This window comes from Pelmatolapia mariae, linkage group LG12 (assembly GCF_036321145.2).
Source record: "Pelmatolapia mariae isolate MD_Pm_ZW linkage group LG12, Pm_UMD_F_2, whole genome shotgun sequence".
Taxonomy (NCBI): domain Eukaryota; kingdom Metazoa; phylum Chordata; class Actinopteri; order Cichliformes; family Cichlidae; genus Pelmatolapia; species Pelmatolapia mariae.
The window spans coordinates 17,751,335-17,769,280 of record NC_086237.1 but is presented as its reverse complement, the minus strand read 5'-3'; the positions used below and the strand labels follow the sequence as shown (position 1 = coordinate 17,769,280).

Here is a 17,946-nt window from a genome sequence, read left to right as displayed (position 1 = left end):
TAACAGGTGCTGCTGCTATCGCCATTAACTACACTGTAATGTGCAGTCCTGTGCCAACAGATACATTACTTCCACTTTAGTCATTTTTCTTTAGAAAAGCCCGCCTTCTCCAGTATCGTTTCATCACCACAGCAGCATAACAACATTTTCCTATCCTGAGTATCCAGTGGAGCCAGAAGCTATAAAAGACTTATTTGGAGTAGATGGATGTGTGCCATGCGGCAGGGTTGGACTCTGGCACTCTGTAATGTTGTTAGTGAGCTGCTCAACCAAGGCATGGGTTACACAACCGAAAGCCGCTCTCTGCTTCCTCTTTCTTCTCCTCCTCCAAGCACTGTGTGCTTTATTTACCCGCATCAACGAATCCACTTGAAGCTATTGCAATCAAATGGTTTGGAAGGACGCCTCACTGAAAGGAGGAAGAAGTGGTTTATTACAGCCGTGACAGCCATGAATTCTTGGATGAGGCAGTGCAGTATGAAAGTTTTCAGACCTTGTGGTTGTTGTTCATCTCTGTCTCACTTCCACAGTGTGTCTTTGTCCTGTCTTCCTCCCCTCATGGCAGATGGCTGTCCTTCCCTAATCCTGGTCCTGCTAGAGGTTTCTTCCTGTTAAAAGGGGGGTTTTCATTCCCACTGACACCAAGTGCTTCCTTATAGGGGGCACAATGTAAAGTGCTTTGAGGCGACCGTTGTTGTGATTTATAAATAAAACTGAACGGTCAAGTTTTCCACATTTTGTCAAGTTTCAATAATCTCAAATTTGATTCTGTCCTCCTGGTGCCAACCAGCATTTTACTGCACAGCTTCTGCTGCTCTTCTTCACAGGTATCTTTAACCTTTGCCCTTTTCAGTTCTCCATCTGTATAAAAGAGCTTGAATTAGTAAACAATGTAGCCACACATGTTCTAATGATTAGTTTCTACCCAAGCGATTAAAATGTAAACAATATAAACTTTATCATAAATGGCAATACTGTAATAAATTCTTATTCTGTAAAAAATGGCAACCAAATGGTACAAGGAAGCAAATAGTCAACTATGAAAAATGAATTGAATATAATAATGTCTCCACGTAGTTGGTAAGAATAACTGAATAATTAAATTATAGGTTGATTGGCCTTGTAGAGCCAATCATCTTCATAAGTCTGGACCCAGAAAAAGCTGATGTTCACGGTCTTTCCATCAATCGACACCCATGAGATCAAGATGTTTTGATATTTTTATGCGTTCAAAATTCTTATTCAATCTACTTTAAAACAGGTCTGTCTTTTGTTTTATCCCCTATAAAAAAATTATCAGCACTTTTAAGAATAAATGCTTTAGTCATTCGGACGCACATCATGAGCAGGTATCAGACTAAAAGTGAGCTTATGACATCTGACTCTACTGTGTGCTGAAACTCAGCAAATATTTGCCCCCTTCCTGGTTTATTCTTTGTATAGCTGTCACACTTACATGTGTCAGATTGTCAAAAAAATATTGAATATGAGACAATGATAATGACAAAACACACAATGCAGTTTTAAAAGCGTGACTTAATAAATTGAGGGATAAAATCTACCCAAACCTATCTGGCTCTGTGTGACAGAGTGATAGTGTAAACCTAATAACTTGTTTTGCCACTTTTGGCAGCACGAACTGCAATCAAGTGTATGTGATTACTGGCAATGTCTTTCAAATCACTGTGAAGGAACTTTGGCCGACTCGCCTTTGCAGAGTTTTTTTTAAATCAACCACACTGGAGGGTTTTCAAGAATGAAAGGCTTGTTTAAGGTCACGCATAAGCATCTCAGGTATTCACATATTTAAATCTTTTCAAATGTGCTGTACATTCACGCACTGATCCTTAGCAGATAGGGAATAAATGCAAGAATACAGTGCTAGAAAAATAAAGATCCCAATCTTGATGCCAGACTGGAGGCATCACTACGAAAAACTATCCAGAAAGACAGAAAACAACAGCAAGTCAAGGCAATACTTATAAACATTAGATATAGTGAAAAAAAGAAAAAAACAAAGTCAAAAGTAGTGAACATTCTTGAACATTTATTATTTTTATGAAATGATTTGACATAATCTAAACGACTATCCCTGATAACAGCAGACCAGTGAGATAAAGGTCCCAGGGAGAAACCAATGAGGCCGTCCACCAAGTTACTTGAGTTCAAAGTAAAGCTGCAGTCTGTTCATGAAACCTCCTTGAGGCTGCTAAGTTAGGAAAAAGGTCATTGGTGAGGCGGGGCAGATAAACACAATAGCTTTTAGAGTTTACTTAAAATAAACTAGCCAACATGTTCACTGCAATGGCAGAAAGTCAATGAAAAGATGTCTTTTTAAAAGGTGTATTAGTATGAGTATGTTTTGGTTATTTGCCATTATATCTATGTGTTTAGTGAAGAGACCCACTGTTATGATTTTACATCGCTACCTGCGTGACACAAGCCTTACAGGAACAATGCTGACAAAAATCCTAATAATCCCTTTTTCCAGTTATACATTATTAGCTGGAAGAGGAATAGGTGTCTAAATCTACAAACTTCCATCAGAGTAACTGTGGGTGCACATTTTCCACTTCATAATGTGAGCACTTGCACATTCAGTGGAGAGAGGAGAAAAAAAAAACAAAGGAAGGAAATCACAGACAGCATATCAGGAACACGTCTCAAGCGCAGCTCCTACAGTGGCCATGTGTTGATACAAGTCTTAATGTAAAACTCAATGCTTAAAATACAAGTTTGTTTTTCATCTTGGAAAAAAGCCCATAAAAATATCTGAAATGTAACAAAATCTGGCACTGTGCCCTGAATCAAGGGTACAAGCCGGTCATGAAAAACCCCAAGTCAGTCACAAGTTTCAGCTTTAGAACAATTTAGTTTTTATCTACAATAACTCCTTTATACACCCAGGTATAATCAAGTCTGAAACTGAAACATAACATAAAAACATGACTGTAAAATCTTAAAAACAAAAGATAAAACTATTAAGTGAAAAAGAAACCCCCCCCCCCCCCCCCCCAAAAAAAAAAAACAAAAAACAAAAATAAACACTTTTCCTTAAAAGACTGCCACCAAGGAAGACTCTCCATTGCTTCATTTCTAATGCAAGCGAGGCTTCGGTCAAGCTATTCCAACACAGGGCAGCAGACTCAGAATGACCCGTAACAGCGAAGCCAACTTAACATGCCAGGCTGAGGCAGTGACCGAGGAAGCCAAATGGAGTACTTTTGACATCAGGGACAGAATTTTCCAGTCCAGGGGCTCCGACAGAAAAGGACCGCTGCTGATCGCCTAATCAGTAAGAGGTGCCCAGCTTTGAGCCAGTCCATCTCCATAAAGGTCCTTCAGGAGCGGCTGCGGTCCTCCTGGGTGCCAACCAGCATTTTACTGTACAGCTTCTGCTGCTCTTCTTTAAAGGTATCTTTAACCTTTGCTCTTTTCAGTCCTCCATCCCTATAAAAGAGCCTGAATTAGTAAACAATGTAGCCACACATGTTCTACTGATTAGTTTCTACCCAAGCAATTAAAATGTAAAAAACTTAAACTTTATCATAAATGGCAATACTGTAATAAATTCTTATTCTGTAAAAAATGGCAACCAAAGCAAATATTCAACTATGAAAAATGAATTAAATATAATAATGTCTCCATGTAATTGGTAAACATAATTGAATAATTAAATTATAGGTTGATTGGCCTTGTAGATCCAATCAGCTTCATAAGTCTGGACCCAGAAAAAGCTGATGATGTCAAACTCTTCTTCATTTCCCAGAAATCAAACAAACACTGTGGCATCACTGAGAGTAACAACAGTCCAAATTCTTGCAGCGCCAATAAAATGATGAGTGTGGGAGTTCATCCTGGTGTTACAAAAAAGTTCAACATCCATGAAAAAGGGGATATATGTTGTTTAACAGAGTAAGAAGTTAGCTTACTATACTCTCCATCAAAAAAATGATCAATCATGTTCTGAAAGTTAAAAAAGAAAGAAAGAAAGTGACAGATCTGTTGTCACTCTGGACAAAACAAAACAGTAGCAATGTTTGTCTGCATTCTCAATCATCCAAGTAAGGAAATCCCCCAAAGTTGATTTTGTTCTGAGTGACGAAATGTTTCTCCCAATGAAAACGCCATGTCCAGATGAACAGAATCAACTTTTTGGGAGTAGCGATGTTTGTAGTGTTAATGAAGTTTGGCTAGCTGGCAATGGCGTGCTACCTGGTGGCTACCTACAGAGCTATGGTTAGAGTAATATAAACATAATAATTGTTAATGTGAGGGTCTCTGATGGCAGGAAGAAGACGTGGAAAACCGACCGAACTTTAGTTAAGAGAACATTTCAGATAATCCATCTAATGGAAGAATTTCTGATTCTAGGCTTCAGGTCCCCACTGAAATCTTAGTCAGCCTGAGAGTGATTCTTTTCTGATGCGTTAAAATATTTGGTGTCTGGCAAGCCGTGAGCCCATGGGCTGTAGATACAGTAGATAAAAACTGAGCTTAAAGGCGTGCTGCACATAACCAGTGCTAATAAAAAGCCAGACAAACTGACAACGACCATGGATTATTCTTAGGGGCTTGTTTATGTTAACTTAAAAAAAAAAGTATCACAATACATTAAAAAGACAAGAGTCTAAACAAATGCCACAGGAGGACAGGGAAGCAGGAGGGACATCATCATGTAACAAGCAGATAAGCTATAATTCAGATGGCAGCCTACAAAGCTGTAGTAACTAAAGGAAATTTCAGTAGTTTATAGTTCATAAAAAGAAAGGAAAGCAGTGTTATTAGGTTGCATCAGTTTGCTCAATGCATTTCATGGAAACTAATGGATGCAGTTGAAACAGTAAAGAAAATCCAGTATATTTTTAGACATTTAAAATGATCTGTGTTGGACTATAGTACATGTAACATTAATGATGGATGAATTTGGTTAACAGCTCCAACAAGCTGGAGCAATGATTGTGTATGTGACTGACAGAAAAAACTTTTATTTTATAAGGTTTTGCTATTGCTTTTGGTTACACTTGTGCTTTTCTATGATCCAGTGTCTGGTATGAATAGTCACACGGTTTTTCTGCCTTGTCCTTCACTGAGTGTGTATGTGAAAATGGAAGAGTGTTATCTTACCATAAGAGATCGACAAGTCCTCCTTGCCTGGCTATGGCTGCTTTAACACGATTTGCGAACTGTACTGCATCCTCTCCCTCCTGTTGGGAGGACCAACATAAATACAATTCTGGTAAGCAAGCGGTCATAAACAATCAACAGCTTTTCTGCTAAAATCTTGTCATTTTGTCATACTGAAGGAGATCTGGGTGGCAGCATCTGTAGCAATGCCATGCAGCACATGCTCATGCAATATGCACTAATACACCACATACCATGGAGGATGCTGGTTTTTGAGTTGTGTGCTGATGGTTGCTCTTTTTAGCTCTTTAAGACTATGTATATGGTGAATGAATGAATAGATTTTGATTGGTCAGGTCACCGGACAGATTTATGTTTCATTTCAGTCGATCTTAAATAAGAGAGTTAGCAACATTTCTGAATCTTGCTTTATTTCTCAAAGACTTTGCTTCTCTGAGATGTTCTTTGCATAATCAATAATGTTTATGACCTGTTGCCAGTTAACATAATTAATGCTGAGATGTTTCACTAGGTGCTTTATTCCCCTCATGTGTTTTGTTGCCCTTGTCTAAAAATTTTTAAAAGTATAAAGACTTGAAAATGTATACCATCAAAACTTTGGTATTAATCTCATTGTAGGAATTTATAAACAGGGCGACAAGACAATACAGAGGGTCTACAGCTGAAACACATATTCTGTTATTGTGACTGCAGGTCCTGCTGGTCAAATTTTGAGGATGGCTGGTCAAAATAAAATTTAATAAATCAAGATTAAAAAAAACAAAAAACATTACAAGTATATGGATTTTAAACAATGTGCTCTCAATATATAAAAACAAAACAAAACAAAAAAAAGAAAAAAGAAAGCTTCTCTTTGTTGAGATGCCTCGAGTTGAGTCTCACCTCTCTAGACATGGGAGGAAGGTACCACACGCTGCAGACGATGGCCCAGCTGCTCATCATACGCAAAAGGTAGTTGACCATCCCGAACTTGCTGCTATTCCAGAAAGCATCTCCAAAGCGGGGATCATACTACGAGGTTCAGGCACACACCAAAATGATTAATCAGTACATGTGTTACTGTGGACAAGACTGTAGTTAAAAACTAGAACAAAAACTGTTACCTTAATAGCCACAGGGTAGACTGTGGCACCAATTTCAAAACTGCCCTTCTTAAACATCATAACCGATGTGTTGTTAATGCAGGTACCTTGAAATAAGAATTTATAAAACACAAGGTTTATGTAAGATAAAATGAAACTTGCAGTTAGATAACTATGATTTTCTATATGAGCTCACCTTCTGGGAAAATGAGGATAGGCAGTTTAGATTTATCTTCTACATGGTCGCTCAATCTGTAGTGAAAGAAGTATGCAGGTTAATGCAAAAGATTTCTAAAGAGATCATTTTTAAAGACTATTAAAACAAAAAATTTGAGTAGACTTATTCCAATTTGAAGTTCTACTTTGAATGATCCAAAAACAACCCATGGAATAATTTCGAAAAAGGTGAAACGTCATGAAAACGTACAAAAAAATATAATTAAACACAGACTGTAATTCTACCTTTTGGCCACAAGATGTCTGTCTTTTACTTCTGAGCGTTCAAACCAAATGTGTGGACAAGCTTTGACCATGGATCTCTGAATGACCCCCATCAAGCCACCATGGATTTGTCCAACCTAACAACACAAACACAAAGATAGCAACAGATCTATTCCTGGGAGAGTTGCCACTCCAACAAATACCTGCAGTAGAAGAAGTGACCAACGTAAATGTTTTGTTCTTTTCTATATTTTGTGCCAGGAAACAGTATAGTTACCATAGCATAACAGCCATCGCTTGCCAGGATGATGACATCAATTGGTGAAGTGTGGTTAGCGACACAGATGCCTCCATTTTTGGGTTTATTCTCACTAGAAAAGGGGAAAACAACAATTAAATTATGATGGGACTTAATAAAGATTATGAAGTGTGGGGGGTAAGCAACTGTTAAAATCAAATACAAAAAAATGCTTAATAGAAATTTTGGTATGATTTGGTGCAGTGCCTCCCACCCTCTTTTCTGGTGAAAACAAAGCAACCCATGCTGTCCATGTTGAAATGTGTGACCCCCTGAGTATGGAGGATCTGACAGCTAAGACCACATTCCACAGATAGAGTTTCCATCTTAAATAGGGAGAGAACATTGCTTACTGTATCACTTGCGTATTTTTAGAACCAGACTGGGGAGGAATACATGTTACAACAGGCTAGGCCCAACAGACTCAAAGCTACAGCTCTGGCTCACCTACAAGTGCACCTAATGTGCATCACTCCAATCAACAAATGTCAAACAAGTACTGACTCGACTTCTACTCGTATCTCTCAACAGAATCTGAATTTATATTCTCATTTCAAGAAGAAACCACCATTGTTCTGCAGGTGAAAGCATATCTGGTCGCATTTCCTTTCAGAAATGTAAGAAATATCACTAAAAATGCCAGCTGATTATTTCAAATTCCTTCAAGCCTCCAATACACTTGGCACTGACAAGAAAACACCAGCTGCTAGAGAGTGCACAATGTGAGTATCAACTTCCTCTTCCACATCCGCTTGCATGTGCAACCCTTTTGATCAAGTCCTCTTTCACGTTTTATGTTCCTCCAACGTTCTTGCTAAAGAAATTAGATTTAAATTATTCCTTGCACCACTTAATAAATCTCTCAAACTAAAACTAATTGAATCAGTAATGGTACACAAAACACATTCCTTAGCTCTAAGCATGTTTTATGTAAAAATAAATTGGAAAGTTTGGTTGAGCTGCTGACTTCTGTACTTCATCTTGCATCGGAATGACTGCTGCGGTGAAAATTAATTCAGAAAGTCTTGAGTCTGGCTACAGACACCCTTTCTTTCATGCTCACACACTATATGCACAGATTTCAGTTGTTAACACCATGGCTTCTGCTCTCTGAACATAACTCATCTGTCATCATGTAATCTGACACCTTTCCCCTCAGGACAAGATGTCTGCTGAGCCTTATGTTTCTGAAAGGCAAAATGATGGGACCATGTGAACAAGCGGTGCAGCCGCTGCATGGTTGGGATTATTGTATCCTTCTAGGTTTATGATAACTTCAAACCAAAGCTTAAATTTTGATATGCTTATTGCCCAAAGTGTCGAAGGCTACGTTCACACTGCAGGTCTTAATGCTCAATTCCGATTTTTTGATCAAATCCGATTTTTTTGTCTGGTTGTTCACACTAAAAATAAAATGTGACAGCAAACGCACTCTAGTGCGAACGGTTCACGGCCCTCAAAGCGGCCCGCATGCGCAAAAGAAGACTGTTTACAGTAGTAAAAATGGCGGCTACAGAGCTAGTAGGTGTTGTTGCAGCAGCCTATCAATTTCTGCACAGTCGACAGAATTTCGACAAATTAATTAGAGGAAGAAGGACACTGAGAAAAAAGATAGCCTGTGCTTTAACAATGGGCTTGTTTGGAGCAGTGGCTGCTACCTCCTTGCAGAGGTATATATGGACGGAGTCGTTTAGCTTGAATAGAATTGTCTCCCCATATGCTAATCAAGTCCAAAACCTCAGTTTTTGTCCATTGACTTGCTCCGTCTCCAGTTTCCGCCACCATGCTTTCTCGTTTGCCTTCTCTGGCGCTGATAATTGGCTTCTGTCTTGTGTCAGTGACATAAAAGACGGATTTAATGCGACATGACCATTCAAACAGCAGTCGCTTTCTAAAACATTAGATATGTATCGGATTCAGTACCACAACGAAAGTGACCCAGGTCGGATTTGAAAATATCGGATTTGTGCGGTTCAAACTGTCATACCGTGATCGGATATGGGTCGCATAGGGTCAAAAAAGTCGGATTTGATGCGCTTTCGCCTGCAGTGTGAATGTAGCCTAAAATAACCCCAAACGCATTAAATCTACAATAGCATTTTTGAAACTGACTGCTGACATTATGCAATTTTGGGGGTATCTCTTTTTGTTAAATGTAGTTTTCCCCTTGACAATGAAAAAGTAAATCGCTCTGAGCACTATCTAATTGTAATTTGATTTTTTCAGGGACGTCAATAATCACCAGCAGCACTGTGTTACACTTTTCAGACAGACTTTTGCACTGTTACAACTCTGGCTTCATGCAATTTCTTATTGAGTGCGAACAGACACATCAATCAATATTTTTAATGAAAACTTATCAGGGTGTATGCCATTAAAGAGCAAGAGTGAAAAAAATTGGGAAATTAACCACAATGTTGAGAAAGCACAGAGAAACACTGGGGCAGTAGTGTGAAGCAATCAACCAGCAGATGCACCACCCATCATCCTGTCCTTTATGACCGGACACTGATCCAAAAAAACATGGAAAAACAGCCAGTGGAAATGACAGAAAGCACAAACTCTAGCCTTTGAAACAAATTGTTTAACTCTTTATAGTAATGATATAATTTCTTTAAAATAACACAAAGGCTTGCATTAGGAAATCAGTCTGCCACGAGCCTTGAAGGGATAATTAATTAGCTTCTGCCATCTCTGTTGCCATCATTACCACAGGTAATGTGCTTTTGACTCTAGAAATGATGCAATTAAATGAGCTATGTCAAGTAAACACTTCCAGTGGTTGACCAATGGAATATAACAGTCACATGACTTGGTGGTTATGTGGGAAAACAGTGTAGGTCCTTACCTGTCATGGTAGGTTATAATGGCAGTCAAAGCTCTGACGCATATTCTGTAGCACATCAAATGGACTTTCTCACTCAGAAAATTTTTCATCCTGGAAAAAGTACACAGCAGGATTAACACGTCTGCAGGGCTGATCTGATACTTTTGATAGAGTTAAAGTCGTAACGATCAGTTGTACCTTCCATTTGGCAGCAGCCCAACAACAGAGGTGAGGAACACAAGCAGACCTACACCAGTGAAGGCAAGAGTGACCCTGATAGAGGGAGACAGGACATTTCAGAGAAGCATATATATAAGGAAGCATTACAACAGAACACTGTAGTTGTTTTGGTTTAATTAATTAGTCTTTGTATGGACATTACCATGCAGATATATTACTTAAAAAGCTTTCTTCTGAACCACAAGCTTTCACTTAGAAGAGCTCATGTAAAAAGCATGATTAATATCCAGTAGTGTAAGATTCTTGCCATCAACTCAAAGTATCATGCCCTCCTCTACACTCCACTGTCTCAGACAAGACTGCAGAACCTGCAGAAGGACATATTAGGCGACGGTTAAGCTGGCCGACACGTCGACTTAATCTGGATGAACCAATCATCCAGGGCTGGAAAAGGTGCTGATTATATTGTGTGGGGATTAAGAAAAATATAAGAGAGCTGAAGGTTTCACAGTGTCATGAGCAAAGCCAATATTCAATTGGACAAAGGCTGAAAGAGAGAATCTATTAGGCTTGACAGGAGACTAGAAGGGAGGGTTTCTGTGCAGCGGTGGCCTGATTTGTCTCCCCACTGGCGACTGGAAATGAGCCAGCCACGCTTAGCACTGAGTCACCATCCCTGTGCCTTTCTAAGATGAGGCTGGTAGAGGATCTCTGTATGTGGCGCCTTTAGTTATGTAACAGCAAGTTTGCATGTCAAGTAACCACACGAAACTGAGTAACCCGTTAGAGTTGCATGTGGTTAAAACATAAATGTGAAACTTTAGTAACATTCTCTGGGACAGTTTGTTAAAACTGAAGAACTTAATATAAGAAAAAAGTGTTCTATCATTGCTCAGTTGGGCAGGACTGCTGCATCACACCTAGAAAGTTCTGGGTTTGAACTGATCATCTGTGGTTTTGCCACAGTCAAACCACACACCCACGGGCTGGAATCTAGACGTCCCATAGATGTGAACACTTAATCTGCATGTGCGTTAATGCTGTGACGGCCTAAAGACCTATCGAGGGTGTACCCGACCTTTCTGAAATATCCCTACTGGAAGCATCGATTGTGAGGCTGGTTTGGCCTACAGGTGGTACATTTGCAACTTTTTATTGGACTATTTAGATAGAGTTACATGACAAAAGATACAAACATACATGCTAGGGAGGGAGATTATTAGTATGTTACATACGTAACATATTTCTCATATCGTTGAGCGTTTGTGACGAGCTAAAATATGGAAAAGTATTCAAACTAAATTCCTCAGATTTTTATGCTAGCATTAGCATCTGTGTCAAGGTTATACCAGTGCCTAGTTGTACAGGAGGGGCTAATGTATTGTGTGTATCCATGTTTTTGGTATTTCAAAAGCAGCAACTGTGCTGAGGGCTGCTTTTGCCTGTGACTCTTGAAAGTACAGCTAATACCTGAGAGGCAGCAGGAAACCATAGCGGATCAGCAGGCCCAGCCCCCATAGGACAGTCAGCCTCAGGCTGATATAGTGGAAGTTGTAGTTGCTCCGGGTCAGCAGATTCCAGGACTCCAGCTCCTCAGCAGTAAACCGCTTGGTCACTTCATCATCCATGATGCTTTCCACTCCTCGCCGGGCAAAATAGAAAATGTCAGATAACTCAAACTCAGTGGCTGAGTCCAGGTCTTTATTGCTGCCGCTCCGCCGGATCTCCTTGATCTCCTCCTCCAAGGAGGTTGGCTCCTTGGCAATGATAGCTGGAATAGTTCAGACAGACAGAAAGTCAACAATACTCACCTCTAAAACAAATACATCTTTTGAACAAATATTTCCAAGAAAACACAATGATCCTACCATTTGAATAGGGTTTGTACAGGAGGTGATTCTTTTCTTTTGCTCCTCTCTCTATCCTAAGTGTGGCCCACTAGAAAGAAACAAAGAAAGAAATGGGTCTACAATTAGAAAGAGATGCAAAATGTTTGAGAAATAAAAAAAATCCCAGTTCATTCTAGAGAGGTGCACAAATATTCTCCACACCCTGGCCTAAAGGTATCTAAAATGAAAACATGTGTGCACTGGTTATCAGCAGTTATTTTAAAGACAGGTTTCAGCCTTGCATTCAATCATCACTGCAACATTACATTACATGAAAGAACAGCCAAACATCTGGCAGCAGAAGGAATCTTATATGGACAAATGGTCAAATTTTTAAGCAAGCTAATATCCGATACTCGTTTCCGCTCAAGAGGCAATATGACTGAACTTTTCCCACAGAAAGAAATATTACATCGTGTTTTTCCTTTTTGCACAAATGATTAAAAATGGCAAAATTCCCCAGTGTTGTTCAAGTATATCATGCTTGTCTTCAGACACCAAATGTTTGCTTATTCAAAAAAAAAAAAAGCAGAAAAAAAAAGGATTTCCGTGTGTAGTACTTCTCCAATTTTTCTGACTTATCTGTGCTAGCAGAAACACTAAAATACAGACTTCTCCCTGTTTAACATGTATTATACTGCAATAAATGTCAAAAATATTTCCTGTGATGCAAACATCTAGTCATTTATGTATGCTGTGCTAGCTGAGATAAAAACTAAATGAAGAGCATCAAAGAACGCAGTGTTCTCCTAAGCTGGAAAACAACATGTTTGTGTGTGTTTGGGGGGGGGGGGGGGGGGGGGGGGTGATATCAGGAAATGATTAACCGGGTTGTGCTGGATCACTTTCACCTGTGCCTGCAGAATTTTGGCAACTTTGAGGGTTTTCTGCATCAATCATAAGAAAAATCAACTGACACTGGAACAAAACTGCATGTTTGTAAGTACTCAAACACAGTAAGACATGAAAGTCTGCAAAAACTCTAATTAGTCAAAAGGACTGGTACAAACAAGAACGCTTGGTGCCTGGACATCTCACAAACTTTCAAACTTTTGGCTCTAAATCACAAAAAGCCTAAACACCTTTATTTAGGCTGGATAACCAAGATGTTTTATTACATTTCCTAAAAATAACTTTATTTTACAGCAACAATTAACATTAACTCTAGTAATGAAGGCTCTACACAAGCCATCATTAGTCAAATCTGATACAAGTAACACTAGTCAACCAAGGTTTTTCACTTTTTTATTTTGTTTTCTTTTACGGCTACCTTTAAACTGTGTCGTGACAAGTTGTCTTACTGAGTCATCATAGGAAAATGCAGCTGCAGTTGTCAGTGGTGACTGCAAGAGTAAACAGAGAGTGGCTCCTTCTAGTAAAAAGATGAGGACCAAAATAAAGCAGCTGCTTTGCAGCATGTAGCTCCCAAGCTGCATGCGAGCGAAAAGGTCCTAACTGCTACATATACATATCTTATGAAGTATTGCCGTTTATAACAGTAAAGCAAATTCTTCAGGCAAGTAACTGCAAAAACAAAGCATCATTTTAGGTTTCTGTTAAAACTGTCTATACACAAACATGGCAGGTTTCATGTTTTTATTTCCATCAAATCTAGTGAACCAAATCCATGTGCTACATCTTCATTCTCCGCCTTGCACGCTCTCGCTCGTATCTATTCTTTGTTGGAAATCTCACTGCTGCTCCTTGAATCATGAGCTAAGAACATCTGATTATCTCCCAGTGGTTCATTTATTTCTGGCACAAGTTCTGCTCTCAGAGGTACATGATGGAAAGTAATGACTGCTTTACTAGTGACACAACTGGGCAGAGCAGCTGATGCACTGTGCCATTATTAGGAGTTCAAATGCATTTCTTTAAAGTAACGACATCAATTCAGTAAGCAGAGACAACACTTACTGACAAGCACTGTTTTCTAAACTTGCATAACAGGGGAAGAATACCCTGTGGCTGTGGTGTTGATCTCTATCAGTCAGACAATGCCTACTGGTCAGTCGTTAAAGGCACTAATAAAGCTGGAGACGTGCCAGTGAACAATCGCTGTTTTCTACAACTTATTTCCTTTTTACAACTAAGATAAAATTTTAATGACACATTTGAGGAACAACGCTAGCGACTTTTATGTCCTTGCCATTGTGCTTGGCAGCAGAGGCAATCATTTTAACTGTCAACTGTACAAAAGCACAAACACACCTTTATCCGCAACATTTATGATTGCCACAGCACATCAGACTGCAATAAACTGTGAGTCACGAGGAAGCAAGCTCTTACCTCAAAGACCTTTAACAGTGTTTTCATGTAAAGACGCCGGATACCAAAGGACACCCCAAAGATGGCAGGCACAATAATGAAGACCAGCAGCAGGGTGAACCACACGGTGAAGGAGATGCCCAGCAGGATACACACCAAGTTATCAAAAGGATTGAAGAAGAGTTCCATCTTTGAAGTTGGATGAGTTCAGTTCAAAAACAGTGTAAAATCCCAGGATTGAGCAGATGTGAGAAGAGGTGCAGGTCTTCACCTCCCGGCCCCAAGTGGCCTTTACCTTTTTGTCAGAAAAAGGCCTTCATCAAGATAACTAGGGGATGGAGCTTCTCCTTGCACTGAACTGCGAATCATTACAAATACAGGTGACCACCTTGTTGTTGCCCTCTTGGGCAGTGTTAAGTATTTCAGTAGATTCACCTCAAACTGGATTCTGAAACTGAGCTGAGAAGAGTTCCGGGAAAGGGGGGGGGGGGGTACAATTAAGGCAGGCGTGCTAACAAACTGCGTGTCCCTTGTTGCAGATGTTTTCTGCGCTTTGAGAAATGCCTCGCGCTGGCGGAAAAGATGTAAACACTGGGACAAAAACAGCTGGGTACAGCAGGTGGTTTTTCTTGTGTGGTGAAGATCCGGGAGCTCGGCAGGAGTCACAAAGGCCTGGAAAGATGTAAACACATGATCAGGACCAGCTGTGTCTCAGTCCTAAAACCTCTTTGGTCGGATTGCTGTCTGTGTAATTTAATAACGCAAGACAGACAACGTGTCCTTGTGTCAGCGCCTGCTCAGTACATATTACATATACCGGTGTACAAACTTAATGCTAACGTGAACATAAATAAACACCACTGGTCTTTATAAGGTTAGCGCCCACCTATTTTCTGCTAAGGAGCAGATAACTTTAAATGTTACGGTTATGGGCTGGGGTGCAACGATAACGTTAGCTTAGAGGCCCTTCTCGTACCAGCTGCTGATGCTGCAGCCGGGCGGCTAACGACAGGCTCCGTCCTGAATTTAAAAAAAAACAAAACACTTCGGATTAGCGCGGCTCATGCATTATTTTACAATTTGGCCGCCTCTCAACCCCGAGGAGGCTATTAAAGCGATATAAGCAAAAGCTCGGTTGCGAAACTCAAAGACTCCTGAACGCACACTGATGACAAGAAGCCAAGGATAAAGTTAGCTTCTCGCCTCTGAGCTAACAGTGAGGCTCAAATTTGCCTCCTTGTGTGCATCGCCTCGTTTTGCTAACGTTAGCCTGCTTGCGCTCAGCTCAGTCCTCCACGATGCTGTCCGGTAGTTCATGCTTCGCTAAGACAGCCTTTCAGTTACCAGCTTGAATTCGGTACGAGGACTTGATGTGTTTCCAGTAATTATCCTAACAACAAAACTACACGAGGCTTAAAAGGCTTCACAGTTAACCAACCTTCAGTCACGTTAAGTCCGGCTCCGGTACAGCAGCGCTCCGTCCCCCATCACTTTGTCTTTGTCTTGTGGACTGCAGCCAAACTCCACCCGTCGGACAGCACAAGCGTACAGCTGGCGGCTCGAGGATCACTGAAACGACCAACTCCTGCCGACCCACCGCCCCCATATCACCACCGAGCGGTGCTGACCTCTGGTGGTACAAGTACGCTGTTACAGTTGAATACTTTATTGGGATTTTATTTTTTCTAACCACTAGTGGCGCTGTAGAGCAACTTTGCCACACACACTTGTGGTCAGAGGTTTACATCCACTAACCATGGGCAGGAATATCATGATAATTTGGGGCAGGGGCGATTTTAGCCCATTTTGAAGCACCCCCAAAAATGGGCTAAAATCGCTAAATGGGCTAAAATTTTGGGGGGTGCTGAAATGGATCAAAGCACCCCCCAAAGATTTCTTACTTTTTTTTTTGACAATATTTGCTGTTTGTAGGACACACTACTGAAAATATAAAAAGCATACAGTACGTAATTGAGATGGAACATTTTAACAACAGAAGTATAGATAACCCCTCCCCCCTCCCAAAATGATTTGTTCCAGCCCACCTCTCTCTCAGGTGCCCTTTGTGCCAGAGCGATGGTGTCTGAGACGCAGCGGAGCGGAGGTGGAAGCGCCTGCCCTAAAACAGGACATATTAGCTGCATTTAACCCTAAGTTACTCTTCATATAGTTGGTAGGAGTCAGGCCATGTTTCTTTTTAGCTGAAAAACATTACACCAGGCAACCTGCTGTGTTGAAAACGTGTTTTCCTATGATGTTTGCTGCCCTACAATCTGTCCTGCTCTGTAGTAAAATCAGTGATATTTGACCGTCCTGTTGCTCCCATTGAAATGTTTACAGCCTATTTAAAATCAAAAATTTAACATTGTCGTAGCTACTGCTGTTACCACTGTCCTGTCTGAAATGTAATGAGAGAAGCTGCTTATTTTGCCATATGTGCCGATATTAAACCCAAAGTACTTACTAGCTAACTGACTGGACGCCCATTAACCTTATAACTCCTTAAGGAGTTATAAGTTTACACAAAATTTTGTGTGTGTGTGTGTGTGTGTGTGTGTGTGTGTGCAGAGAGACAATAGATCAGTCAGACATCCCGCTGACTGTAGCTTTTAACCCTTACTGACTTGAGCACAACTCCATAATAAGCACCAAGCGGCAATATGTATAAAGATGATCATGGTTACACCTGCAATGAAAGATTATATGATTATACTAACACCTGTAAATAGAAGATTAACATGAGGTTATAACAATCACTGTAATACAAACGTTAATGTAATGTCAATAGCTTCAATAAATGCTTTAATGCAATGCTTATTATATGATTCTGATGCAATGATAAAATAACAGTAAAATATATCTTCTCACTAGCTTCATGCCTCCATCTCTCACCACTGCCTCCCAAATCCTTGTAAGTTGAATCGCTGCTGTTAATCTGATCGTCTATTTCAGGAGCAGGCTGCGTAGATGGATCCTGTGGCAAACTTTGTCTGTCCTGATGATACAGAGACCAGTTTGTGTTGCACCTTCCACAGTTTGACTAGCACTCGGTGAGTAGTTGGCAAGTGTTTGCAGACAGCATGACAGCTACAGTAACCGCGGCTATCTGCTAGTGACCAAATTAATCATAAGGTGGTCTTTGGTGTATCACTGCATACCTCTTTGTGGTTATGTTCACCTATTCACCAGCAACCTCCAATAACCACTCGCCTAGAGACACTGGTGTCTAGACCTGTGTGACTAAGATGACTGGAGAGTGGAAAGTTGGCATTAGAGAAATCACCCCTCTGCTCAGTCTTCTTTGTTGTTTGCATAAAATGTTAGTAAGGGTGGCCAGTGGCACTCTGAGAACCCTAGATATATAGGTGAACCTTCTTTGGATCAGAGAAACTCCTCTATGTTAGTCCCTGTACTTTGGAGCCTCAAACAAGAAGCAGATTAGTGCCTTTGTCAGTTTTCTAGGTCACTCTAATGAACATTTTGGCAGCATGAACCTCAAACATGGCTGGCACTAATCTTGGATGTTTCCTCTTAAATTGAGCACAACTGTCTAACCGATAAGAGACCTGTGTTTCTCTTCATAAGGCATGAAGGGGAAATGTATAAGACTCTGCTGAGCTACTATGAAGCTCGCCAGAGAGAGCTCGTGCTGGAAAATGCAGAGCTGAGAAAAGTGTTGCAGCAGATAAAAAAAGACATGGTGTCCATTCTAAGTTCAAGAAAACCAGCCGTGAAAAGCGACAAACGTGAACACAGTGGCGTACAGGTAGTGTTTGATCACCTTTTGTATACTTTGTATTTTTCTTTTGAGAC

At 40.3% G+C, this 17,946-nt stretch overlaps 1 protein-coding gene and 1 pseudogene across 2 annotated transcripts; one reads left to right on the top strand and one right to left on the bottom strand.

The window, feature by feature from the left end:
• Positions 1-3,015: 3,015 nt before the first annotated feature.
• Positions 3,016-15,697, bottom strand: LOC134638593 (glycerol-3-phosphate acyltransferase 4). 2 transcript variants are annotated; one of them, XM_063489324.1, is made up of 13 exons: positions 15,572-15,697; positions 14,155-14,805; positions 11,845-11,914; positions 11,447-11,747; positions 9,995-10,069; positions 9,818-9,907; positions 6,949-7,042; positions 6,693-6,808; positions 6,427-6,482; positions 6,252-6,337; positions 6,031-6,159; positions 5,128-5,207; positions 3,016-3,450 (listed from the first exon to the last, which is right to left on the bottom strand). In XM_063489324.1, exons 2-13 carry the CDS (start codon positions 14,320-14,322, stop codon positions 3,342-3,344), a joined length of 1,374 nt encoding a protein of 457 aa, XP_063345394.1. In that variant the 5' UTR covers positions 14,323-14,805; positions 15,572-15,697; the 3' UTR covers positions 3,016-3,341. The 2 variants fall into 2 exon arrangements, with proteins under 2 accessions (XP_063345394.1, XP_063345395.1); XM_063489325.1 differs by lacking the exons at positions 11,447-11,747; positions 11,845-11,914; positions 14,155-14,805; positions 15,572-15,697 and adding an exon at positions 10,179-10,378.
• Positions 15,698-15,713: 16 nt separating this feature from the next.
• Positions 15,714-17,946, top strand: part of LOC134638234 (phospholipid-transporting ATPase ABCA1-like) — a 36,279-nt pseudogene continuing 34,046 nt past the window's right edge.

What these genes read in the sequence shown, in the direction of transcription:
- LOC134638593 (XM_063489324.1), bottom strand. Translation starts at nt 14,322, where the DNA reads ATGGAACTCTTCTTCAATCCTTTTGATAACTTGGTGTGTATCCTGCTG. An exon ending in GCGATGGCTGTTATGCTATG is followed by an intron (nt 6,809 to 6,948) that starts GTAACTATACTG and finishes TTGTGTTGTTAG; the next exon opens with GTTGGACAAATCCATGGTGG. An exon ending in TTCCTCCCATGTCTAGAGAG is followed by an intron (nt 5,208 to 6,030) that starts GTGAGACTCAAC and finishes TCCTCCCAACAG; the next exon opens with GAGGGAGAGGATGCAGTACA.